The 26,662-nt window shown below is 38.6% G+C and overlaps 1 protein-coding gene across 1 annotated transcript; it reads right to left on the bottom strand.

Moving 5' to 3' along the window:
- Window positions 1–1,099: 1,099 nt before the first annotated feature.
- On the bottom strand, window positions 1,100–21,331 carry LOC120569283 (interleukin-1 receptor type 1). Its single transcript, XM_039817103.1, has 11 exons — window positions 21,119–21,331; window positions 15,447–15,657; window positions 15,000–15,168; window positions 14,380–14,554; window positions 13,833–13,895; window positions 10,624–10,750; window positions 9,308–9,447; window positions 6,979–7,125; window positions 6,054–6,218; window positions 4,129–4,332; window positions 1,100–1,464 (listed from the first exon to the last, which is right to left on the bottom strand). Exons 1-11 carry the CDS (start codon window positions 21,183–21,185, stop codon window positions 1,271–1,273), a joined length of 1,662 nt encoding a protein of 553 aa, XP_039673037.1. The 5' UTR covers window positions 21,186–21,331; the 3' UTR covers window positions 1,100–1,270.
- Window positions 21,332–26,662: the final 5,331 nt, after the last annotated feature.

The raw sequence follows: 26,662 nt of genomic DNA, 5'->3' as shown, positions 1-26,662 counted from the left end.
GGTTAACACATTGAACATTTTAACAGCTTATTAACGTGCGCTTGTTGCCCCGTGTGCGCTGATGCGCTCATCTGTTGACATTTCCGAATGCCTTCCTACAGTTGCTTAACAAAAGTGGGCTTTCCACACAAACAAATGTAGCCTACATGTGTCATTAGTATGAGGAAAAAAAATTTGATTTTAACTATGTCGGGCTCGGACACAAATTTCTTAATACCTGTCGGGCTCGGGCCAGGTTCAGTCACGGCTCTGTCAGACGCGGGCCGGCCTCGGACAGAAAAATTCAGCCCGATCCGGACTCTACACTTAATGCATAAAGGAGTAAAAGGCAGCAGAAAGTGTGCTGATCCTAATCAACGTGCCTCCTCACCGTGACTGTGTAGATATGTGCTCTTCACATTATGTTCTGATCATTATCTTACAACTGAAAACAGATAAGCAAAGCTGTTCTTTGGAAGGAAATATAAAACAAATTGTGACTGTGGCAATTACAAACCACAGCAGCCTTTAATATACTGTAAACAACATATGCAATGCATAAATATTCTGTAATCTGTGGAACATAGTATTCCTGTTTTGTAGAAATCTGCCGTTTGCAAAACAAATGTAATGCGACACATAATCTGCTGGGATGTAAGAGCATGTCCACGATGGGTGACGTTAGTGCTATGAGGACGGATAAGGTTATGTAGGCTGCATGACTGATAGACTGGGAGGAAAAAAACGATACCGAAAATGCATCTATAGTTGGGGCCTCAAAATCATCTCCTGACATATGTTTAACCTGCAAAGTAATACATCTTCTTCATCAACAGGATCGTCGACAAAAGGAAATGCCATGTTTTGAGAAAAAAAAACAGTTTGCCTAACACGGTTAATAAACCAACACTGTTTTTTTATTCATGCAGATAACAAACTGCGCTAAAATGTGCCTGATACAGACTGACTGGATGAATGAATGAGGAACTGAAAGAGCGCTGTGTCAGAGGGAGGAGACTGAGAGAAACTCGAGGTTTATTGAAGAAAACCTGCTCCCGATCAGGTTAGGTTCTCAGACTCAGTTACCATAGTAACTGACTCAGAGGTTAAGTTAGCTCTCTTTCTGAAACAGGCTGGAGTTACCCCTCTCTCTCAGGTTTGATTATCCTCCCTTTCTGAAACAGAAAACCCAGAGTTTCCCTCATCTAAGGGTTAACACACTCAGTTTTCTGAAACGGACCCCTGATGTAACGAGTATAATGTTCATGTTGGATCCTACTTTTCACTTGGTTTAGACAAGAGTCTGGAGTCTCCCTGCAGACACTGAGGGCATGTGGTACCTCAGATTCTTCCAGAAGTTTCTGTTTGAGCGCAACTTGGTGGGTTTGTGGGTTCCAAGGGAGGGTTTCTTCCACTTCAGAGCCCCTTGTTTCCCCTTGATATAGCGCAGAGACTCTGGCATGCAACTGTAATCCACCGGACCATCTGGTAGAATAGAATACAATGTTGACCATTTATTCAAACTAACATGTTTAGAATCAGCTTTAATGGCCGAGTTAGTGTAAACACATCTAACACATCCGGCTTTTGTGTTGCTCTCAAAGTACATACATAAAAATAGACATACCACTAAAATCAACAGGACAACACTGAACAAGGTAAACATAAACATTTGTACGGTGGCCGGGAAGTGCAATGCAACATTACAAAAAATGAAACACTTTTACAAAGCTCAAGACAAATTTACATTTTGGAAAACAAATTTACATTTTAGAAAACAAATTAACATTTTGGAAAACAAAATAACATTTTAGAAAACAAATTTACATTTTGGAAAACAAAATAACATTTTAGAAAACAAATTTAATAATTTACATTTTGAGAAAAAAAATTTACATTTTGGAAAACAAAATAAAAACAAAAACAAATTAACAAGATGCAAAACACTTTTACAAGTGCCCAAACAAATTTACAAATGACAGATTCTTCACGGAAAGGGAATGTACCACATACCGGAAGTGATGAGGTGTTGCGGTGTTGCTGGTGAGCGCAGTCAATTTGTGTTGTTGTGAGTATATGGCGTAAGGAAGTTTATGGTGACTTTACGTGTGGTCGGTGTTTGGAGTTTTTATATGACGCGGACCTGACAGAAACATTGGGAAAAACGGGGAACGTGATCGACAGCGCGGCGCGGATCGAAGCTACAGCGGGGGCAGCTGAGTCCGTCTGCAGCTGCAGGACCTGGAGCTCACTGCCCATTCCTGGGAGCCAAAACGACACCACGCAGCTGGAGACCCAGGCCGTATTGCTGGGCCCGCTGGAGGGAATGGAAGCCCGGAGAATCAGATCCAGGACTGAGCGGAGCGGACTGTCACAACCTGCTGAAGTTTAAATCACAGGTTTCCTAAAGGGAGTCTGGCGGGACTCGGACTCTGGACGACGCGAAACATGACTTTAAGTCTTGTTAAATGAATAACTACATGCAGAAATAAATGAATCATTAGTGGGGGAGTGAGCCTGGACATTTCAGTCTGTTTAAACTTCACTTTGAAGCAGAACCTCTTAGTTCAGAAGGGTGAAGTTTCCGTTTGTACTCATATCTGTGAACTGATTATAATAAATATTCTTTGTATTAACACCTTAATTAGTCTCTTTGTCTTTTGTTTAAAAAACTACAACATCGCATGAGATTTTGACGATTTATAGTGATTTTATTTCCGTTAGACCTTTGCCTACATGTGATGCTGGGCATTAAAGACGGCCCATAGACAGTATATAAGGGGGGGCCTCCCCCCCTAGCGCTCCAAGATGGCGGCTCTGCTGGACGCATTCGATCCATAACTGCCGTAGTCAAGGCGACATGTATACAACACCTCATCACTTCCGGTATGTGGTACATTCCCTTTCCGTGAAGAATCTGTCATTTGTAAATTTGTTTCAGGACTGGTAAAAGTGTTTTGCATCTTGTTAATTTGTTTTCTAAAATGTAAATTTGTTTTCCAAAATGTAAATTTGTTTTCTAAAATGTAAATTTGTTTTCCAAAATGTTAATTTGTTTTCTAAAATGTAAATTTGTTTTCCAAAATGTAAATTTGTTTTCCAAAATGTAAATTTGTTTTCTAAAATGTAAATTTGTTTTCTAAAATGTAAATTTGTTTTCCAAAATGTAAATTTGTTTTCTAAAATGTAAATTTGTTTTATAAAATGTAAATTTGTTTTCCAAAATGTTAATTTGTTTTCTAAAATGTAAATTTGTTTTCCAAAATGTAAATTTGTCTCAAGCTTTGTAAAAGTGTTTCATTCTTTGTAATGTTGCATTGCACTTCCCGGCCACTGTACATTTGACTAGTATGTACAGAAGTTTGTATACACACTTACATATGAATACACTTATACATATATGTACATATTATGTAAACAGAAAGCTCTGAGGATTATGAACAGTAAATCAATAGGGCAATGCGAAAATGCAAATGGTGCTGGAATGAATTAGCTATTATAAGTTGGTGATATGATAGTATATGCAGTGTATGTTTGACAGATATTTACATGTTTAAATGTGTTTAACGCTATAAAATACATAATTTACTGAAAGGTGAATGCTTGGTGTTACAGGGTTATTGCACAGGGATTGATCCTGACACTAAGGACTGGGGTTTAGTGTTCATCATAGTGACGGCCTGTGGGAAGAAACTGTTCTTGTGTCTGGTTGTTTGGGCGAATAGTGTTCTGTAGCGCCTACCAGAGGGCAGAAGCTGAAACAGGTTCTGCCAGGATGTGATGGGTCTGTAGTGATGCTTAAATGTGATGTTAAATGTATTGACATATTTAATAATTATTAGTGAGATAACTTTAGCATGCTTGCCAATGGCACTTTTCAGAGCTCCTGGCACTTGCAGTTGTCATGGCTTTTCTTAACTTTGATTGTAGTGCAACAAACCAAGAGGTTTATACCCAATGTGGCTCATCGATATTACACGGCAGGAAACTAAACCGTTAGATGGATGAAAAATGAAGAGGGAACATTTGCTTATTTTTTGAAAGGACAGTCCACAATTTTAGAAAAACTACTTATTTACTTTCTTGGTGAGACTTGAGCAGATTGATACCACTTTCATGTTTGTTCGGTAAATAGAAGTCTGTCCTCACCGATTTCCACCAGAATCACTCTTGGGTCGTTCTGGGTCAAAGCGTCGTAAAGGCCAACTTTCTGCTCATAGCACAGCTGGTTTTGGTTGGCACGCAAGGGCTCTTCATTGCTTTTGCAATCAGAGGAAGATTTGATCTCAGAAGACAGGATGATTATCAGTCTTCGGCATTGGCGCACTGTAACAGCGATGGCATCATGCACAGCTGGAAGAGATTAAGCACAGCATACAAAACAAGTCAAAATAGAAAATAACCTTTTTTATTTCTTTTTTTAGATAAAGGCCAGATATTTTTGACTTTATCCAATGACAACCTAATTACGTAAAATACAATCTATATTCAAAATACAGCTGGCCATTCTAAAGCAAATCATAAGCTCTTCATTAAAAAAAAACCCAGTACATTATATATATATATATATATATATACATATATATATATACATATATATATATATATATACATATATATATATATATATATATATTCAGCAGTATAAGAAATTCTTGGATGCAAGAATGTCCTTAAAAGCATTACTAAAGAACTGAACAATTGAAGAAACGCATGACAAAATAAAACAGAAAAAAACAGAATTGGTTTACCTCTAGGCCTGCACGATAAATCGTTATAAAATTGCAATCTCGATTCACCCCTGTTCACAATTTAATTTTTAATTTCTTCGATTTTATAAAAAAAAATTCTCCAATGAATTTATTACATGCATTTGACATTGACATGTTTTAATTATGTAAAGACATGTTCAAGGAGTTCAGATAGAGCCTGTATCAGGGCCATATTTAGTTCAATGTGTTATGTGTCACTATTTTTGGTAGCCTACTGGACTTAAATGGCCAGTATGTACTTTATTTTCTTTATTCATTGAAGCCTCTATGTTTACAGGCTTGTGGTGATGTGCAATGTGCTATAGGTGCCAAAAAAAATCTGTTTGGTACTGCCATTTTGTTTTGTTTTGTCATGTGTGCAATAAACATTACACTTCATGAGAAAAAAAACAGAGAATCGTGACATCAATTCTAAGCTAAAAAAAAAGTCTTGATTCATATTTTTCCCAAAATCGTGCAGGCCTAATTACCTCATACCTCCAGAACAGCGGCGGCGCCAGGGAGGGGCTAGGGGGTGCTGTAGCTACCCCTAGGTTTGCCATAGCACCCCCTTAGCACCCCCAAGAAATTGCTGTGGTTGATTTATAAATAAATAAAAAATCGTTAATGTGTAAATAGTATAATTTGTATTTGAAAAATGAATAAACACATTAATAAAACAAACGATTATTTTTAGGCTAAAAAACACAGGTGATCGTATTCGGCCAAAGGGTGCAGCACACATTGAACTTTTATTTAGATATATTAAGTCACTACAGATATGACTGCATTATTTTGACCATATGTGCAAGTGTGAAAACTGTGTGAGAATACATGCGCGTGTGTTTTTATGTGTGTGCTTGGCTATGTGTGGTGTATTTGGCCTGCTGCATTACTCTTCTGAGCCAATGTATGAGAGCTGCAGTAATGATTGTTTGAACCCGGCTTGTTGGCTGGTATTTGAAATACGTTTGGTGGGCTAATCAGAGTTCTATGCTGCTGTTGTATCGGCAACTTTAAATCAATCTCTCTCGTTTGCTCGTTTACCGCGGCGGAGGTGGGTGGGCATCTGCGCGAGTGTGTGTAGCCTATTTGTGCCAAGGGAAACTCAAAATTTCAGAACACCCTCACTGAAACGTCCAGCAACCCCAAAGCACCAGCAAAAGAACATCTCTGGCGCCGCCACTGCTCCATTTTGAAATCTCTGCAATGTGATGCACATGGTGTTTAGTGAGAAATACTACATGTAAACAAAACTATGTTTGCTTCCAGGGAAACTCATTACATCTTTAAATGTGAACCAGATGAGTGTCTGTTCCTGACCTTCTCCAGGGCAGTCGTCCCGTCCTCTGATGTACAGGGAGTAGCCATGTTGTTTCTCCAGCACCTCAGGAAGGACCTGCAGGGCTAAGCTCGCCGTTTCAGATGAACACCAGTTGTCGGAACGGAGGTAGCTCACATAGGCGTCGTAGAGCTTCCCATCTGGAGCTGTAGAGAAGACAGCATTGTCTCTGTAAAGCTTCTGACGAACTGAGGATTACCATCATTGTAGTCTCGCTTTGCCAGACCTTCCTCCACAGCGCTGCGGAGGAGGGTCTGGCTAGTCCACAAAGCATTCTGGGATGGGAGAAAAATGTGCTCTGGTTTATCAGCATTTCTTTAAACCAATCACAATAGTCATGGGCGGCGCTAAGCACTGGACAGAGCCATGGTTCTGCTGCAACATAGCTTCTGGTAGAACTTATTTAGGTGGAACACGAGTAAGTTCAAAAGTTGTTTAAGTCGTGCAACAGAAAACTCAGATTGGACAGATAGTCTAGCTAGCTGTCTGGATTTACCGCGCAGAGATCTGAGGAGCAGTTAACCATAGTCCTCAGAAATCCACCGGAGTTTAAAATACCAACACAAAGAAAGCGGAAGGTAACGGACATCCGGCTGAAAAAGAGTGACATCTGGCGGAATTTCAGACAGCAACGGAGCAATCCCGGAAGTGGAACGTCGTCGTGGATATAGACTACCATCATTGCATCTTTCAACTCTTAAAGATTGACATCAAATCTTTTAATTTGTCTTTAATTGCATTCTATTCCTGTTGGTTTTATCTGCTATGGAATGTGCTCTGAACTTAAGGTCCAGATGAGGTTTTTTGTTTAATTGTTGCACAATGAGGCAAACGAGAGAGTTCCCAGCAGTATCCAGTCAGAAAAGTCCACAGAAAAGCAACGCCTTCTACAAATAAAACACTCACCTTGTTGTTTGGAAAAATGTCTCAACAGTTTCCTGTAAGCCAACACCAAATCGACTTTAAAGAAGAGGAAGGCAGCAGCCAGGGCCAGAACAGCCAGGGAGGCCGCGAGGCACAGAGCCACGCTGGTGTAGAGGGCACTGTGGTCGGCTGGAGAGAAGAGGAGGCAGGCAGATTTCAACGTTTGGTTTGAGAGCACATATAAACAAAACGAAAAAAGAATAGAATAGAATAAACCAGGGCACTGGGAAGACTTTCAGGATTGTTCCATCCTGTGGAAACCTTTCTAGGAGACTAGCTGTTTATTTGTATATATCACATTTCAAACAGAAAGGCAATTGTATTATTCATTTATTTGCTATATTATTTATGTGTAACTAAATCTGTGTTACAAAAGTGTTGGCTCTCTAAAGACCTGAGGTACTGTATGTAGGAATAGGAGAGGGGGGGTGGGGAGATAAAACAATGTACATAAAAAAATAGTATAATGCATCTATTAGACAAACAATAATAATGGTTACAGAGCAGTTTTAGTGCTTTTATGGTGAAGTCCTAATACACTGTATGTCCAAAGGTATGACACCCGAACAAAAACGTGTAAACACCCAACATCACATAACATAACCTAAGATAACATTCATTAATCAGCTGCAGTGGTGAAATGTAACTAAGTACACTTACTCAAGTACCGTACTTAAGTACAAATTGCAGGTACTTGTACTTTACTTGAGTCTTTTCTTTTCCTGCCACTTTCTACTTCTACTCCACTACATTTCAGAGAGAAATATTGTACTTTTTACTCCACTGTATTCATCTGACAGCTTCAGTTACTAGTTACTTTACAAATTAAAATATTTGCACATAAAACACATGCAGTTTCTAAAATACGTTCTTATTGTAAATGAAACTGCCCAACAATATGTAGGCCTACGAGTCCAGCTGAAACTATTAGCCGATTAAACCCTTAGTTGATTGACAGAACCGTTTCCAGTTTCTAAAATGTGAGGATTTTTACTTTTTCATTTTAATCCATTTTCCTGATGATACTTACATACTTTTACTTAAGTAGCATTTTTACAGTGTGGTATTAGTACTTTTACTTAGGTAAAGGATCTGAATACTTCTTCCACCACTGATCAGCTGCTTTATCAGCATCCACTCTTCTGGTTTCAGTCCCTCCACCAGATTTTGAAACCTGGCTGCAGGGATTTGCTCTCATTCAGCCACAAGAGCATGACTGAGGTCCTGAACACTGATGTGGCTGGTAAGGTCTAAGGGTCACCAATCTTTTTGAAACTGAAAGTTACTCCATGGGTACTGAGTAATACAAATGGCTACCAGTTTGATACATTCTTCTGAAATAACAAATTTGCTCAGTTTGCCTTTTAGTTACATATGATTATTAATGATTAATGATACTCATCTATGTGAAGACACTGATAATATTAATGATTTCTCACAATAATTATCAACAATGACTTAACAAGGTGGGAAACAGATAATATCAATATTCAATTTTCATTTTTAGAACAGGCCTGAGGGCTACTCATGTGGTCTTGGGGGCTACCTGGTGCCCGTGGGCACCGTGTTGGTGATCCTGTTAATACAAAGGTATTGGATGGTTTGTAGTCAGGGCCTAGGAAAACTATTTATTTATGGACCTGTGCAAAGGTGTAAATAAGAGACTGCCATTCCAAAACTGTTGCCACCAAGGCTGTATATAGCTTTAAGATTTGTCCTCATTTGGAACTGCTTGGCCTAGCCCAAACCATGGAAAACAGACCCAGACTCAAAAGGACACAAAGATATTTCAATATATGTGGCCGGGTTGGATCAGTGGTAGAGCAGGCGCACATATACTGAGAGGTTTATGCCTTGACGCAGAGGTCCAGGGTTCAAATCGGACCTGTGACAATTTCCTACATGTCTTCCCCCTCTCTCTCCCCTTTCTCACCTAGCTGTCCTGTCAAAAATTAAAGGCGGAAAAGCCCCAAAAAACTAGATATTTTAATATATTGGATATTTATGAGTTTCCACATACTTTGGACTGTATAGTGTACAGTAGCCAGGAGGACAGATATGTCACAGCAGAAACATTTTGTCCTTTGAATTTAGTGCTCATAGTGAAAAATCCTTACATACTGTTTGCAATGTGTATATGTGTGAAATGTTACAACCTGCATTGTTGGCTGAAATGAGAGCCAAAATGTCTTTATGGCATTAGTTCTAACGTTTTGACCATTTTTGTTCTCCTTTGGGTTGATATTGTCTTTGATATTTCCTGCACAACACTGTCATGTGTAGAGAATAAAAAGAAAAGAGAAGAAAATACCTTCTTGGAGCCACACCACACCGTCTTTGCGTCCAACTGAGTTCAATACATTGCAAGAAATGGGGACATTCAGGAACTGACGAAGAACTTTAGAGATGGACAGAGTGGAATGCCCATACACCCTGCCTCGGTCGTGAATACTAAAGGGACAGGAGGATAGCATATCAATCAGTCAGTCAGTTAATAAATCAGGAAAACAAGCAAGAATTGAAATTCTGTCTTCATGCTTATCCTTTTTCATGCTTTGGCAATATTTAGCAACTAAGAGGCAAAAAGATAATTATTTACAGTTATTTAAATGATACTGCAATCTGTGCAAAAATGATATGGCCTCTTTGGAGTCCTGTTAATTCCCTCTTTTTACCCAAATATTACATTTTTTTACATTAGTTTTTCTCAATTGCTAAAACACTGCTCTCAAATCATAAACAAAGTGATCAAAATGATATGCACTATCAAGCAGTCAGTAAACAATACACCAAAAAATAGAAAACACATTGTTCAAAACATAGTTCTCAGGTAGAAGTCCATTTTTAATCTCAAAACAAATTTCATATTTTTCCGTCATTTTCTTTTGATGAACGAAAACACATTCTATCGTAGTAGTTTTTTCTTTTCTTTTTTAAGATAATTTTTTGGCCATTTTTAGGCCTTTATTGACAGGACAGTTGAAGAAATGAAAGGGGGGAGAGAGGGAGGAATGACATGCAGCAAAGGGCTGCAGGTCGGAGTTGAACCCGGGCCCGCTGCATCGAGGAGTAAACCTCTATATATATGGGCGCCCACTCCACCAACTGAACTATCCAGTCGCCCGTAGTAGCTCAAAATTGATCAGAAATTACTACTCTGCTTTGCTCTTTGCAATTGTTTTTGTTCTCCTTCTTGTACCCCTATTTTTTACAGTACTCTACCCTGCATCTCACAAACTCGTCCTTTGTCTCTGTGATACTGTAATTCCTGTTCTTTGTTAAAATGAACCTTCAACCAACCTGTTTGCTCTCTGAACTGGCTTATATTGGTTGTGTCACATTATTTGAAACCGGTGAAATCAATTTTGAGTGGTTGTGTTCAATCAATGACATGTGTTCTCTATTTGTATTTGATTGTTGCCACTTGTGTTTATCAGTTTGGATGACGTGTGCATTAGAGTGTGGAATGTGTTTTGAGAATGAGAATGTGTTTAGAGTTTGGCTGAAATGTGAGCTCTGCAAATTGTGTTTTACCATGTGAAATGGTTTAAGGTGTTGACAACAGACTGCACATTAGCTAAATGACTTCAGGCAACTCAAACAACATGCCCGGAAGCAGAAACTCACTATTTCCAGGACGCTGTGAGTCCCTCGTAGTCGTCAGAGTAATTATTGCCAACAGTCCAATACATTTCAGTCTCCTCATTCTCACTGACGCCTATGTAGGCTAAACACTGCAGCTCCACTCTCGTACCTGATCATCAGTGAAAGAACAAAGAACATGTCACTCTACACATTCTGATGTTTTGATCACTGGGAGGTGAAAACTCTTTTAAAAAAACCAACTAAATATTTCTGAAAACAAATTTGGAAAATGTCTAGAGCTTTCATATCTCCTGAAAGGTTGACTTCTGACTACATCAAGCCCAATCAATAGATGGCAAACTCCCATTTCAAAGGTTTTTTTTATGATCAGACATGATTTTATGCAAAACTGGACACGTTATGTCAAATTTATTGTCAATTTGCCAACTTCAAATAGGCAACATTTACAATGCCCAGGGGCCTGTTTCACAAAAGCAGAATATATAAATCCAGGATAACTGATAAAGCGAGGCTTGACCTAGTCTAATCTGTGCATCCTGGCTTGGTGCGTTTCACAAAGGCCGAGCCAGGCTGAGGAGGAGCGACTAGGTTGAGCCAGGCTGAAGTAATTCAGATAGATGCGCGTCCACGGCTTTCCTCAAAAGACTGCAAGGTCGATCACAGATTTACTGATGCCAACATGGAGACTACGCATTGTACATACTTTATACAGAGTGAGCAGCAGCTTCTTATGGAAGTATGATATCATGAAATACATTTGTATAAAAAGAAAAGAAACACGGCCGCTGTAATGAAACATTGAGAAAGCGTGGCAGACGATTGCGGACCGACTGAATGCGTAACTGTAGCCTAAATATATACATTAACTGACAACTGCTCTGAATTGAAACCGTCATAATTATACCATTCAAGGATTAGGCTACTAATCATTTGCGCAAATTAACAGTTGTACTCTTTGCCTTAAAAGTAAGCAGAAGATAATGTTACTCAGGAAATTTACCATAAAGATCAATTTTCTACAACGCTAGAATATGATGCGTAAATATCTCTTTCACTCGGTTTCTCCCTCTCTCTCTCATGGGCTAAAATATAAATGTCCTAAGTCATATTAACTTCCACTGCTCGCGTTTAATGCAAAGTGTACAACTGTTCGTTTTTGCCAATGACAGTGACTTATTGAATGGTTTCAGTTAAGAGCAGTAGTTCATAAATGTATATTTTTATATTATCATTCAGTCTGTCCGCTATTGTCTGGCACGCTTTTTTCGCGTTTTTTTTTTTATTTGATAGAGGACGAGTTTCCTTCTCTACATATTATATGCCTTGCTCCCTGTATATATGGACATAGAAAATAAAGACACTAAAGAAATTGGACTCTAAAATCTAGAAACTATGAAGATAATTAAGTGATAAATTCGATGCACACTGTAAACATGAATGGAACAGAGTGATATTCATCAGTTATTTCCCCCCAAATATAAGGTCAAAAACCATTGAGGTGTCCTCTCCCTGTTGTCATGAATGCACAGTAGCCTACATCACTAGATAGTTACTGGTCCAGTGAACTAAGACTATAATTTGGGAGGACTGTACAATTAGGATATGTTCTTAAAATTGTACAATCCTCCCAAATTATAGTTGCAGTTTACTGGACAACACAAATTGTGTGCTAAGAATGCCAAATACAATGTACATGGAAGTGGAACAAACATGATACTTATTGTTAAAGAATAAAAAAAAAAATGAATCAACCAAAATAATTCAAGGTGCATTGGTCAACTATAGAAATGTACAGCATTGTATGTATTGCCCTTAGTAACAGACTTCATTTAAAACACATTTGAAATTGTATCAGCCTTTTCTAATTATCTCAACAACTGCCATAATATATTAATTAAACTTCTAACAACAATATGAACATCAGTCTTCATACAGCAATATAACAGTAATAATGTCACATGAATAATTATAAAAATAATGGTCACAACTTTAAATAATAACAGTACTTAAATGAACAGCAATATGCACCTGTTGTATTTTAATCCAGGCTGATAACAATAGGGTAAAACCAGTGCTGGGTGATCAGAAAAGGCTCCAGGATTAAATAAATCCTGGCTGTTAGCCTGGTCAGGAGCAGGCTAGCTGCACAGAATAAATCTCCATGGTGATTTATGTGCCTCCGCTTTCGTGAAACCGAGTCAAGGCTTAATTCATCCAGGATAACTGGGAAATCCCGGCTTAATCCCTTATCTTGGTTTTGTGAAACAGGCCCCTGAATTCCCTATACTATGTTCCTGCAATAGAGGAAGCTGCAGTTTCAGGACCACAGTCCTAGGGCGGCATTTCTACAACCGCATTTCTACGACCCTAGTTACCGAACCAAACCTGCCTACTGCACAAGCGTCAACTCTTAAGTTAGCAGCTAGCTAGCTATAAAAAGCTAAGGTTCAAGTTAGGTTAAAAGACAGGTTGGATTAGTGTTATGGTAACTGTATTTCAGCATCTTCCTGAAGAACGTGGGTCCTTGATATGCAGTCCTATAAACTGCAGCTTCCTCTACAACTCCTGCATATTGGTATCGAAATATACAGTATTTTTGCACTATTATCAAGCAATGCAACCAAAGTTTGTGGGAGATGTAGGTGTTTAGTAAGGAAATTGAATATGTGAGGAAAAGGACTGCAGAACTGTATATAAGCACAAAGCACACTCTGCACTTCAGACCACACAACCTAAGAGATTTGTTGTCAGATTGATTTTTTATTATTAGGAATTAAGGAGGCCTGAAGAGGTGAAAGCAATGCAGTATTTCATTTATCACTTGATTTTCCTGGGCCACACGCTTTTCTGTTTGAACCCTGCTAAAAAACATTAGTTAGAAGCAGCACTGGGGAGATTACTGTTTATCAGTTGGTTTTACAAATCTCCTTAGATTAAAAACAAATAGTCCCATGGCTCTTTTCAAGCATAGAGTTCTAGTATGTCAGTGAGGAACTTTCTCTTGATGTTGGAAAATATTGTAGCATGTCCCGTATACTTTTCATATACGGTCAAACAAAAGTACCAGCCAGTTCATTTTACTTTCTAAATGCCTACTAGAGAACATGAGTAAACCTGCAGTAAGAAGTGAGAGTGAGATTTGCAGTAAGTGACACAACTCAAACCTGATTGAAATACAGTATGTGCGTGTTACTATGACAGTGGTTATTATTTGTGAGAGTGCTACTTACCCTCTTCCACCACAACCACTTCCTGTTGAGGGAACACAACCTCGGGCTCTACAAAAACTGTATCTGCAAGCACAATCATAATCAGTGTAACAGAAAACAATACCATTTATTTATTTATTTTCCCATTAGCTTGGTTGCAATAGATGTATCATGTTGTAATCTATTGCAACCGAGCTAATGGGAAAAACAACAAATAAGATGATCTCTTTGGGGACTTTACTGTAGCTATGGGAATGTCCCACAGGTAAATCAGAGAAAACAAAGTGGGAGTGAGTGTTACTAATTCACTTTCACAACCCACAACTTCCTGCTGCTCTGGCCTCCTTGCAACGTCTTGAAGATAATCCTAAAGTAACTTTTACAAGCCTGTGCATGTCTTTCAGATAAATGGCATTACAGATAATATAAACAATTTCCATAATAACTAAAGAGGTCTCTTGACCTAAAAAGCATAATGATGTCAAATCAGGAGAATATAAAATAAATAATTCTCCATCAGAGATTCAATCTGATGACACTTCAGGCTCAAGTGACCTACAGTACATACCATTGTTAATAGTCAGCTGGATGCTGCGTGCAGCGGTGTAATTCCTGCCATTCAATCTAATGTCTACAAAGCAGGTGTATTTCCCAGCATCCCTCTCTGAGGCTGCAGGCAGTCTCATTTGGCCGCTCTCATCCACAGAGATGGGCTTCCCTGGCCGCTCCACTGGGTGGCAGTCCTACACACACAAACACATGCTGGAATTATTTTTTACAGTGTGATGATAGGGACAATTTTTTTTTGTAGAGTAGGCCTACTAATAACCAAGTTACAAGTTTAGCGCTTTACACAAGGTAACTAATTAAAAGCCAAAAAAGTTAAATTAAATGAAAACATTGACTTGAAATTAAGTGTTGCATTTATCAAGCCAGAAAGTACAGGAAGTGATGCAGGAATCCAAAAACTAAAATCTATTTTCCAACCAGAAATAAGGATTACATGTTGACCCCTCAAAATGAATGATAGGAATTGGCTTATGTGATTTTGGCTCTTTCCATTCCTATGCTTTCACGGATTGTTCCTTTGTAGCCTACTGAACTGGGAGCTAAATAAAGCAAGAAGAAATAGAGTAGGGCACATACATTACATACAACAGTACATGGATATGACGGAGCTGTGCTCACCTTCATCCATCGTATCTTCCCTGTTTTTTTCAGTGTGAAAATCTCTGCCTGTTTGCAAGGAAGACTTCCACTGACTTCCCGGGTGAGGAATGTGGTTTCAGATGGGTCGGGACACTCTTCACTCGACACTGACACCTCAAACGTCACCCTTGATAATCCAGTCTTGCCCCTAAAGAGGAGACGAACTGTGAGACAGTTGCAAGACAGGCCAACCTGAGCTCCAGCAATATATGACCTTAGGTCTGATTTACGAAATGTAGATTGTTGTAGATTGATTTTCCATTATATCGTTATTCTTTCAATCCTATTTATTCACGTAAATGAAGTGGACAAAATATTAGAAACACTCATGTGTACTTCAGTACTGCCACAAAGCAGCATTGAGCTCTCTATGTAGTCAGGATCAGATGCAGTCAAACCTTCTAAGTCACACAGGAGTTTCTATACCTTTTCTCACAGGTGTAGGATCCACTATGAGACATCTGCACAGGTAGAAACCACAGTAAGCCATCCCTGACTTCCACTCCGGTGGGCAGGCTCAGATTGCGGCTCCCCTCTCTGCTCCAGGTCACATTGGTGTGGACGTCAACAAAGAGGCACTTTAGCAGAAAGAGGTGGCCAACACTCACATGGTATGTGTCTGCCGCCCCACTGTGGTCTGGATGTGACAGTACAAAAGAAGACCAGTCAATTGTCTTTTTAATGCCAGGGGTAAACACTTTAGCATTAAAACACCAGTATACATGGAGGACATAGGATTGACTTAGAATTTCTGGACTAAATAGGTAAGAGCGTGGAAGTAAATTGTGTTCTCTGGCTGAAACGAGCAATTTGCATGCATAAAAAGGGTAAAACAACCTTTAATGTGATTTTAATCCAATTTATTCATTCATTATCTATGCCATGGAGGGTTTTGGACAATGTGGCCAATTATAAAGAGAGATCCTAATGTTTTGACTCACTACTTTTAAACTTGAACATTTCCTAACATTTACTTACTGTATAGTGTATTAGATGATATTAGAGGATTATGCAGCATTGGTGGATGTACAGTATGCTCTCTGACTGCTTTCATATACTGTGATGCACAAGCTGCTTCAATATTTCCATGTTTGTGTACTTTCTAAAAAAGTTGAAAAGAATTTGAGTATGAAAGAATTTTGCTTACTAATTCATGCAACGTAGGAAAGTTTTTTTGCACACCTCTTTTATTGGGCAGGTGCGTAGGATATGATCAAAAGCAGCAGATCAAAAATTTTAGAGAAAATCCCGCACACTGACCATTACGCAAGCAATAATTTATTAACGTTTATAACGTTTCGGTCTCAGACCTTCATCAGGTAAATACTTACTAATTCATGGCATACAAATACATGTGTATCTATTTTTACAGTAATAATCAGCTGCATTGAATAAAAAAATATTTCTCTGCTGACAACTGAGTTTCACTTCTGCACACAAGCATGCAAGCATTGATGACAAGAGAAAGAAGATAATGCTCATTCAAATTTTTTTAACCAAAAAAACAGTTTAAGTCAAAGACTACAGTTACTGGAAACAGCAACACAGTTAATATATTTCTTTTTAAACAGTCTGAAAATGAATCATTATTGTGTGAGGATATTCATAATGTCAAAAAACTAAAACTTGAGGCAATACAGCCGAGGCAGGAAATGAAGGCTCCAGCAGCAAAAAAACATCAAAACGACGGTTTACAGTGATGCCAACATTCACAACCCACACCAACGACAGTTGTTAGGAGTGGAATGCCTTATTTTCTTCAGAGATACTGTACTGTAGCCCTTTAAATTATGTATATAAAGCGCCACCTCCTCATGCTTTTACTCTCACTGCCACACAGTGGCACTGCTGCACACACATTAATGCTGCATTCAGGTAAAGTCGGCATTATGGGAAGACCGATCGGCTGTTGTTACAACTTTAAAGGTGCTGTAGGTAGGATTGCGAAGATCCAGAACTTAGCCAAAAAATGTCAACATCAATAACTTCTCAGTCCCTCCCCACTTTCTGCTAACGCCCAAAACAGTCTCCTAGGCCCCTCCCCCTCCACAAGGGAGAATGAATGGTGTGCATGAGCAGTGATTGACACGCAGTTAGACCCCCATCTATGGATTTTGCTAATCGTGCTAGTAAGTGGTGCCAGAGGAGCCAGATTTTTTTTTTTTTTTAATTACCTAATTCATGTAGTATTACTCAAACATAGGGTCAGTTTCGGCAAATATGACAGAAAGTTAGTTTTATAAGTCTTACCTACTGCACCTTTAACTTGAATAAACCAAAAGATTAAAAGCAAATAAGCAAATAAAAAAGACTGGTGTGAGATAGTTATCTAGCTGCATCGGTTCTATCAGTGTTAATACTGGATTTTGTTGCCCATTTTACAGAGAGACTAGAGTTAACGTTACATATTATATCTATCATAAATTTCGCTTATCTCTTGTTTGTATTATTTCAACTAGCTAGGCTTAACCATAGACAGTATATAAGGGCTTTTCAACTCCATATTCCTATTTATGGTCTCACATGAACGCAGCATGACACAGACTTCAGATGGCGGGCTAACCGTAACTATTGCGGGCCAAACCGTTCTCTTAATACATCCAGGGGCCAAACCGAATTTGATCGGTTGTCAAAAGAATAACGTTACGAAGAGGTGCCCTGGGATTAATGGCTGTGGATAACTGCACAAAGGAAGGCATAGAAAAAAACAAGGTATGACAGCTAACTGACTTTATTGACAATTTATTTTTTATTGTTAATAGGTGATCGTTAAGAATGGTTTATCCGTTTCATCAAATAATCCGTAAACCATTAAAATGGTTTATGAGACCCGTTAACTTGGCATTAAATCGTGAAATAACAGTTAAACTGCTTAGTTGGCTCAGTGTTATTAGGTATCATGTTTCTCTGCCATCCACTGACATTTTTTTTTTCAATAGCTATTGTTGTAATGCTTAGTTTGTGTCACTACATGCCACTACATGTTGTTTTTTTTAGTCATGGCATCAACAGATGTACTGATTGCATTTACTGAGTAAATCCTGTATTGACACATACAGGTGCTTATGAATCAAGCTGTGCCTATGTGCAATGCAATGCTGTCATCTAATGTGTTTTGTTTGCACTGGATATCTTTATGTTTGTTGTTAGCAAACAAAGCACTTTTTTTATATAGATTACCTGTTTAAAGGACTACAGACCACAATCTATAGTTGATGGCAATCTTGCCATATGTTACAGTTCATCCAGCTCTGGATGTTAGGCAAGCTGGAGTTTGTGTGTTTCTCTGCATGCTTGTTCTTCAGTGACCTATGGACTGTTCACAAATTAACAGTGTTGCAAAATGGTATGACTCCTATTTCTTGCAGTAAAATGTTTTTGCTGCTAAAGTTGTTTTTTAAAAGGAAAACATCCTCTTTTACGGATTTTTATAACCGCAGTCTCCTATGTAAATGCTTGCCTTTTGTTGTAACTTCCTTTGTAATGCAATGCTGAGATCTGATGTATGGGACTTCCTGGAGACTTGACCATAAACGTATGATCTTACAGCCGTTGACCTATTTAATTAATAGAGGAGGCAAATATAAAGAACCTACTGACCTGACAAACGTTTGCACCCTAAAGTCTGTTTAAAGTCATTTTATGTCAAGAGATGAATGTAGTGCATGAGGCCTGCTTTTAGCTGCTCACCAAGCCATGTGTCTAACCTTTACACCATGGTCGGGCCGCTGTCTATATTTTCACACTGTCCTATTGATAGCCGATATGAGCAGGGGATGGACCCACTGGTTGTCTCAGCACGCTACCTTATCAGTTGAGCTGTCACTTGTCAGAGACATGTAGTTGTGCTACATTTTCCACATGTAGCCTATGTGAATAGACAAGACTTAGTAGGAGACAATGCAGGCTGCAGATGAGTGAGAAACGTATGTGTATTAGAATTTGAGCACACCCATAACCATAGCTTCCCTCAGACCACAAACCAAAGCTTTTGTCATTAGGAAAAGTGTTTGTATCAAATTGCAGCCTACCTGTAGTTTAGTTGTCTAATCCCCAAATTAACAGCACTATATAAGAGTATTGAGCAGGCAGAGTCTAGTGCTGGAGCAATACTTTGTCAGATTTTTGGAATTACTGAAGCACTCTCAACACAGTTTGGTTTACCCTATACCGGCATTAAAAGCCCCATCAACCATCAATTTGTTTGACTAAAGACCTTTGCTAAGGGAGCTGTTAGCCTGAAAAGCTACTAAACCTGGGGCTAAAAGTTGCCAGTGTTAAATGGGACTAATGGAATGTGCTGCTGTTAATGTTAATGTTAACATTAGTTAAATGTTCCTACTGTATGCTACACTTAACCCAGGGCTGGTAGACGTGCGGTGTGAATCGTATAGTCCTGGGCTCAGGCTTAGGTACCCTGGGCTGAGAGTTTGGGTGCATGAAATGTCTCGCCATGAAAAAGGAGAATTCAACTTGGTTAAAGAGCTAAGGTGCCAGGACGAGAGGTTCCAATCATATTTTAGGTTGGACAAGAATCTGTTTGATGTCCTCCTGTTATCTCATTGGTTATACTTTGAAAGGTCAGCGGCATTTGAGGTCAAGTTGAAATAATTTGAACTTTGAGTGCAGCACTCAGAGGCAATTTCGAGTGGTGTGCCACGCCAAGGGCACCGCTCTCCCCGTAGGAAAATAATGGCACAGCCAGCGCAGAGTGGTTTTACCGCAGATCATGTGTAGGCACCTTAAGGCATCGTATTGTGCTAATAGTGCATTCCACGGTCGTCTTGTCAGAAATAAAACATTTTCACCTTCAAATAAAGGATCCTTGTAGTTTTAAGTTGTAATATTGTGAGAGAGTTTTTCTATATGAATGTATTTTCTCCTCTTAGTTGTTGGTTTAGTCACTGATCACTCGGTTGCATTCTCACCAGGTAATGTTTATCATCAGTCTTTGCGACTTGACTCATTAAACTAACACAAGTGATGATTGTAATCTCCGCATCACATTTCCACATCTCTACATGTATACCGTTTCAAATGTACATATTGTAAATAAACTTTGATTTAGGTGTTCTAATGTGTTGTGTGGACAGGGACCATTTGTTTTTCTTTCAATCAAAATTTACTTATGCACACATTCGTGTAGTTCATGGGTTACTTTCTGGTGTTATTTTTTATTTCATGATATATTTTTTCATATTATTTGTGGATAATGCTGTTCTTATTATGAAAAATGTATGCTAAAAGGACAGCCAATCTTTTCTAGGGCTGGGTACTGAATTCGATACTTTTTAGGCACCTTATTATCGAGTATTGGGGGGGGAATAAAAGCCTTGTATTTCAATACCCAATGTCATTACCTGAGGAGTAAATCTCATCAGTGTCAGTGAGTTTTCACGTCCTAGAGACATGCAGGAAAACCACTGTTACGCACAAATTAGCACAAACTTAGTAGGAGCTGTAAAATAAATAAAAACATTTGTGCTGTAATGTTATTTCTTTTTGTTAAAATGGATTTTATAAAACTTGATATCGAAAAAAGTTTCGTTCAGGAACCGGTATCAAAGTCACGGTATCAATATCCAACATTTTTGAACGATACCCAGCCCTAATCTTTTCTGGATATCTCACTTGAAGGGTAACTCCTAACAATTAATGCTCAAGCATGTTGCTCAAGGGCCTGTTTAACAGGTTCTAAAGAGGAAAAGCAGCAACACAATCCCTGCGCTCTTTCAGTTTATTTAACAGCTGTGGCATATGTTCCTCTCCTATGAACTTTATATATCTTTCTACTTATTGGGTTAATGGTTTTCAGCTGTCAAACTTACCTAATTATTTGTCTTTACCTAACAAGTTCAAAAGTTTAGTCCCCCCTATCCATATAAACCATGTTAATTATTTGACTGGAAAAATATTGAAACTGAAAATGCTAAAACCTTAGAGTCAGCAAATATTTCAAATCAACAATCGCTCAACAGATTTATGTTACAGTATACATTTCCTGTGAAGCAAACTCTTTAGAAAGCATTTCTAACAGCAGAAACTTTTTCAGTCTGTAAAGAATAGAAGAATAAAAAAAAATACAAACAAATACTCACTGTGTGCCACAGTGAATGCCAGAGACAGCAGTGTAGCCAGCAAAAAGACCGAGCCTGCTGCTGTCATTGTCCTTGTTTGTGGGAAAAGACAGATTACATTTCGTTAAAGTCCTCTGTGAGTTCTCAGACATGGCTCGTGTTCTTAGCCGCACTGACTTTCTGCAAATTCTTGACACATTTCCTGACAAGTCTCTTGACTTGAAAAACTTTCAATATAGGGAAGTGAGAGAGGTGCAGCTACAAAGCTGACACAAGGAAGGCAGGGCCAAAGGCCAAGGCACTCCCAGTAAAGTCCCAGGGAGTTCCACTATTTGTGGTGGAAAAGGTAAACATTTTTAAAGGATATGTCTGTCTGTCATCTCGATCTATCTATCTATTTATCTATCTATCTATCAATCTATCACAACAACAATAAACTTATTTATAGTACTTTCTTCTAAATTGAGTTATTGTAGTAACTCATCTGTAATTTGCACTGTAGTCTACTTAAAAAAAAAATCCGCTTGATGTAAGAACTGGATTGGATTGGCACAAATATCCTATTAGGACACTAGAAAGGTAATGGGTTTTAAGGTATTCTTTTGATTTTTAATAATGATAGCTTAGGGAGGGGGGGGACAGCAGCACCATACATAGTAAACATGCTCTACCAGGTGAGCTACCAGGGTACCCCCCTTATTCCTTCTTTATAAAAAATGTCCAGTGCATTTTTATACATTTGCAAATATATAACACACACGCGCATAAATGGAAGGAAAACAGCGCTTTGTAACAAACTGAGCTAAAAAGCCTTGAAGTTAGAGCTGGGCAATATATCGATACACTAGGAGCAGAGTGGCCCCCAACTGAAAATTTTAGGGGCACAACCAGAAAATTTAGGGGCACACACCGTAAATCAACATGCCAAACCAAATATTCACATTTCTACTAATTTCCACTGTATTACTAATAAATACTTTGATAATAGATGCAGAAATTACAATATGCTGTTTCAAATTCAGTGTCACTTTTGAAGATGCAACATGGAAGGTAAACTGACGGCCCCATCGCTGTCATGACAGTAAAAAAAAGAAAATTATATATATATATATATATATATATATATATATATATATATATATATATATATAGCACTTTGAATTGCGTTGTTGCTGAAAGGTGCTGTAGAAATAAAGTTGCCTTGCCTTACAACCTCAGCCTGTCAGTCAGTCACCAGGGCATTGAAACCACTGTTGTGCCTGGCTGCTCGTCTCCGAGGAAGTGTAACGTCAACAGCACCGCGACCGCTTTCGGCTCGCCATTAATATCATAAACCGTGTTTCATAACTTCACCAAACGCTGTCTGCGTGAAGTTATGAAACACGGTAACCACACTTGAAACCACTTTATCGCCATTTCCATGACTCACTGTGACTTCAACAAAACTGCAGAGCCGACATAGTTTGCATCGTCTGCAGCTCTGCGTGTGTGTTTGTGTCAGAGCTCTGCTCTCTGTCAATTTTCAGAGAGGACAGATAAGCTTGCGCTTTCGCGCTCTCAGGTACCGAAATTTCGACGTTTAACATGTAAAAAAGGGGGGCAACTTCACTGGTCGCACATGTGTGACTGGATGTAAAATTCAGTTGCACATTCTCAAATTTTGGTCACAAATTGCGACCATTTGGTTACAGTCTAGAGCCCTGGATATTATATCGATATCGTGATATGAGACTAGATATCGTCTTAGATTTTGGATATTGTAATATGGCATAAGTGTTGTCTTTTCCTGGTTTTAAAGGCTGCATTACAGTGAAGTGATGTCATTTTCTGAATGTATCAGACTGTTCTAGCTTTTCTATTATTTGCCTTTACCCACTTAGTCATTATATCCACATTACTGATGATTTATTTATTAAAAATCTCATTGCGTAAATATTTTGTGAAAGCATGCATAGTCAACACTACAATATCGTTGCGGTATCGATATCGAGGTATTTGGTCAAAAATATCGTGATATTTGATTTTCTCCAGATCGCCCAGCCCTAGATGAAGTCCTTTTTATAAACAATTATAAGTATGTCATCACCTTAATTTAGATTCATCTAACATCACTCAGAAACTATTTTATACTGAACTAATTTTGGCCAAGATAATATTATATTTTTGCTCGCCTTCTGGTTTTTTTTTGTGCAAATGCCACAGATATCCCTTTTTAAGTAGGGCTCGACCGATAACACTTTGTTTGCAGGTGTTGCAGACTGCTTACAGAGCTGTAGCGGAGCCAAAGTAGCGCACTTTTTAATTAATTAACTTTATCGGTTATCTGTAAAATAAAACGGCCCGATAATCGGCCAGGCCGATAATTGGTCGATCCCTACTTTTAAGTATGCCTTACTTTGAAGTGGTACCTCACAAAGCGCTTTGTGAAGCCACTGATAATGTCTAGGCTATTCCTTATCACAGACAGTCTCATCAGTCCCTCCTATAATGAAACTGCTGAAAATAAAAAATAAACAATCTTAGGGCTTAATCAAATACATATTGAGACCTACAGACTGTGAGTATAGCAACAATATAATGATTCCAGTGGATTGAAAAACTGTAGGTTATACATTTAGTATTGAGTACCAAAAGTAACTAAGGGAATAACATCAACAGACTCAAAATGATACTCCTTAAAGGGCTACTCTAAGAAAGAACAAAAACATTTGATGGTAATTTGTCCTTACCAGGCTGAGTTTTGAGGCTTGAAGACAGCTGCTTGTTACCTGCCTTAACCTTCTGAAGAGCTGCTGGGTTTTCCGTCCTCTTGTCTTCACAGTATGTCAAACTGTTCCTCTAAACCCCTGCATGAAATTTCCACTCAACAGAAAAAAGTACGACTTGTTTTGCATTATAGGTGCACCGCAATTATTCATTCTCAGCTCAGTAGTACTTCAAATATAGGCCACTAGACCTCATTGGCTTAAGATATGAAAGTGACAGATGTACAGTATATTGCCCCAATGCAATAAAGACTTTTTATGTTATATATATATATATATATATATATACTGAATAACTAACTATTTAAGAAAAATAATCCTAAAATATCCCATTTATATTCTTGAACCTTCTTCTATAAGATGGAATTCTTCCTAAAAATAGAAAATCTTGATGGCCTCACACTGTGTGAATTGATAGCAATTAAACTTCTAAATAATAAAGCCATTGTGGATTTTTAACAGTCTCCCCATTTCTCTCCAAATCTAAAATTACATTTAACTTTTGTCCCGGAATGATTGTCACCAGGTAATAATAATCATTTAAGGTTAAACCATCATAAAAAATGAGATGCTGTTGTTTGCTTTGTGGGTTTGATTTCATAATATATTTTATGAAACCCTTTGAAGCAGCCAACCATAACACCTTGGATTAAATGTTGTATCTTTAAAGGCACCACCAATTACTGTTTCAGTAAAGTCCCTGTTTGCAACTATATTACTACATGGCGATTATGTTACTTGGACAAAAATATTACCAAAGTCAAGAAATTACTTTTCTTCTTTGTCAATTTCCATAGGATATTGAAATGAACTGGAACCAATTTTGGCCACATGTAAGGTAAAAATGAAAATCTGAAATTTGTAGGTTATGGGCTAAAACATGCAAAAAGACAAACAACTCAAAAATGGAAGAAGCCTTTCACATTTTCCTTTTGAAAATTTCATATTTATTGACAGAATATTCAAGCACAAATGGCAGTCCACAGTCAGTGCTAATTCGGAAGCTTTTGCATTCTGAGACATTTTTAACCTAGCACTTTTTGCATGAAATGTGCCTTTATAAATAACATTTATTAAAAATAAATACATTTTTAATAAATGTTTTCCTCCCTTAGCTTTTGCTCTTCACAGTTCCATTTACTTACATTTAATATACAGCTGTTTCCTGCCTGACCTCCTATAATACTGTAGAAAGGTATTTTTTGTTTGACATATTTACACTTTTCATCATACATATGTACATTTTACAGTTACACATGATCATTTAGGTTTCATCAGTCCTCCTTTGTCCACATTATTCTTCAGTTTCTACCTGCCAGGGAAAGTCAACAGTTCATATAGTGATGCAGGACAAACTCAGGATAGCCCAGACGCTGTGATGATCCGCACATTAGATGTGAGCTGCTTCCACCGTTTTTTTGGCTCCGTTACTCTGCCTTTAGCCTACATGTGTTGTACATGTTGCATTCATGGACCTGTTGCTATCAGAAATGTGCTAGCCTACTTGAAAAATTGAGGTGACATTTGCACCTGTGCTGTAACCTTGATTCAGAGCCAGGCCCGGAATGGAGCACTGGGGGAATTCACAGTGGCCTAGCTAGCTGATGGGCCTGGAGTGTGAGACCGGTGTTACTGTAACCCTTAGAGACCCGCTGGAGCGTGGGTGATTTCGGCCGACATTGTCTTTATGAAGCTGTAGCGGCGCTAATGAAATATTGCTATCAAATGAAACTAGACAATCTGGGGAATTCATGGATACCAACAATGTCATGCTAGCTTCCCCTGGGGTCACCTCCAAATATCTGGATAAGATATGGGAGGATGAGGATGTATGGCTTTCGGAGGTATATTGAGGGGGGTTTCTGAGCGGTTTCCAGAACAGAAGTGTTTGCCATCTAATCGCTGAAAAAATGCAATTCTTGCAGAAGTCTCAGAATGTCGTAAGTTTTTGATTCCAAATAACAGCATGGATTTTTCATGTGGTTTTCCTCAAGGTCTTGGTGTCTTAATGTGGTCTTTTGGAGGTGTGTGTGTGTGTGTGTGTGTGTGTGTGTGTGTGTGTGTGTGTGTGTGTGTGTGTGTGTGTGTGTGTGTGTGTGTGTGTGTGTGTGTGTGTGTGTGTGTGTGTGTGTGTGTGTGTGTGTGCGTGTGTGTGTGTGTGTGCCGTTTATCCAATGTACTTAATACTTGGTTTCCTGGGTACTCAATGAACTTGGGGTTTGGATTTTGGAGCAATTTGGACAGCATTGGATATTAAAAACTGAATAAAAGTAAATGGCAGAACAATAAAGGTTTAGGAAAAACTTTACGTAAAAAAACGCCAAAAGCCTGCTGACACAGCAGGCTGTGGGGGTGGGGGAGGTTTACCAGCTTTGACTGCGGTTCACTTTTTGTTGCTTCCAACGTTACAGATTGGTGGATATACCAAGCAAACTTTTCTTCACCTTCCTGGGGCACAAGCAGATAGCTGACAGGACTGTTGTGGTGAAAAAGGTTGGGGGGGGGGCGTTTTCAGTGTCTAACCGGCTTTTGGCTTTTCATTGTCTAACCCTTCACAGTAAAAGCCCAGCTTGAATTCACTCAGAGAAAAAGCCATTTCCCAACACTAAATATCAAACAAGCCTGACACTATATCCTATTAAGTTGCTGTGAGCTGTAAATTCACAACAACAACAACAACAATGCTGTACAATGCGAAACTAGCTCGGAGCTGACCGGGCAAAGACAGCAGTTTTCATCAAACTCACCCTGGGTCTGGTTGTTTTAAGTGTACTGCTAACTTTTAACACTAATAACATTA

Source organism: Perca fluviatilis, chromosome 12 (genome assembly GCF_010015445.1).
Source record: "Perca fluviatilis chromosome 12, GENO_Pfluv_1.0, whole genome shotgun sequence".
NCBI classification, from domain to species: Eukaryota; Metazoa; Chordata; class Actinopteri; order Perciformes; family Percidae; genus Perca; species Perca fluviatilis.
Note: the sequence above shows the minus strand (reverse complement) of the source record. Positions and strands in the feature narration are given on the sequence as shown.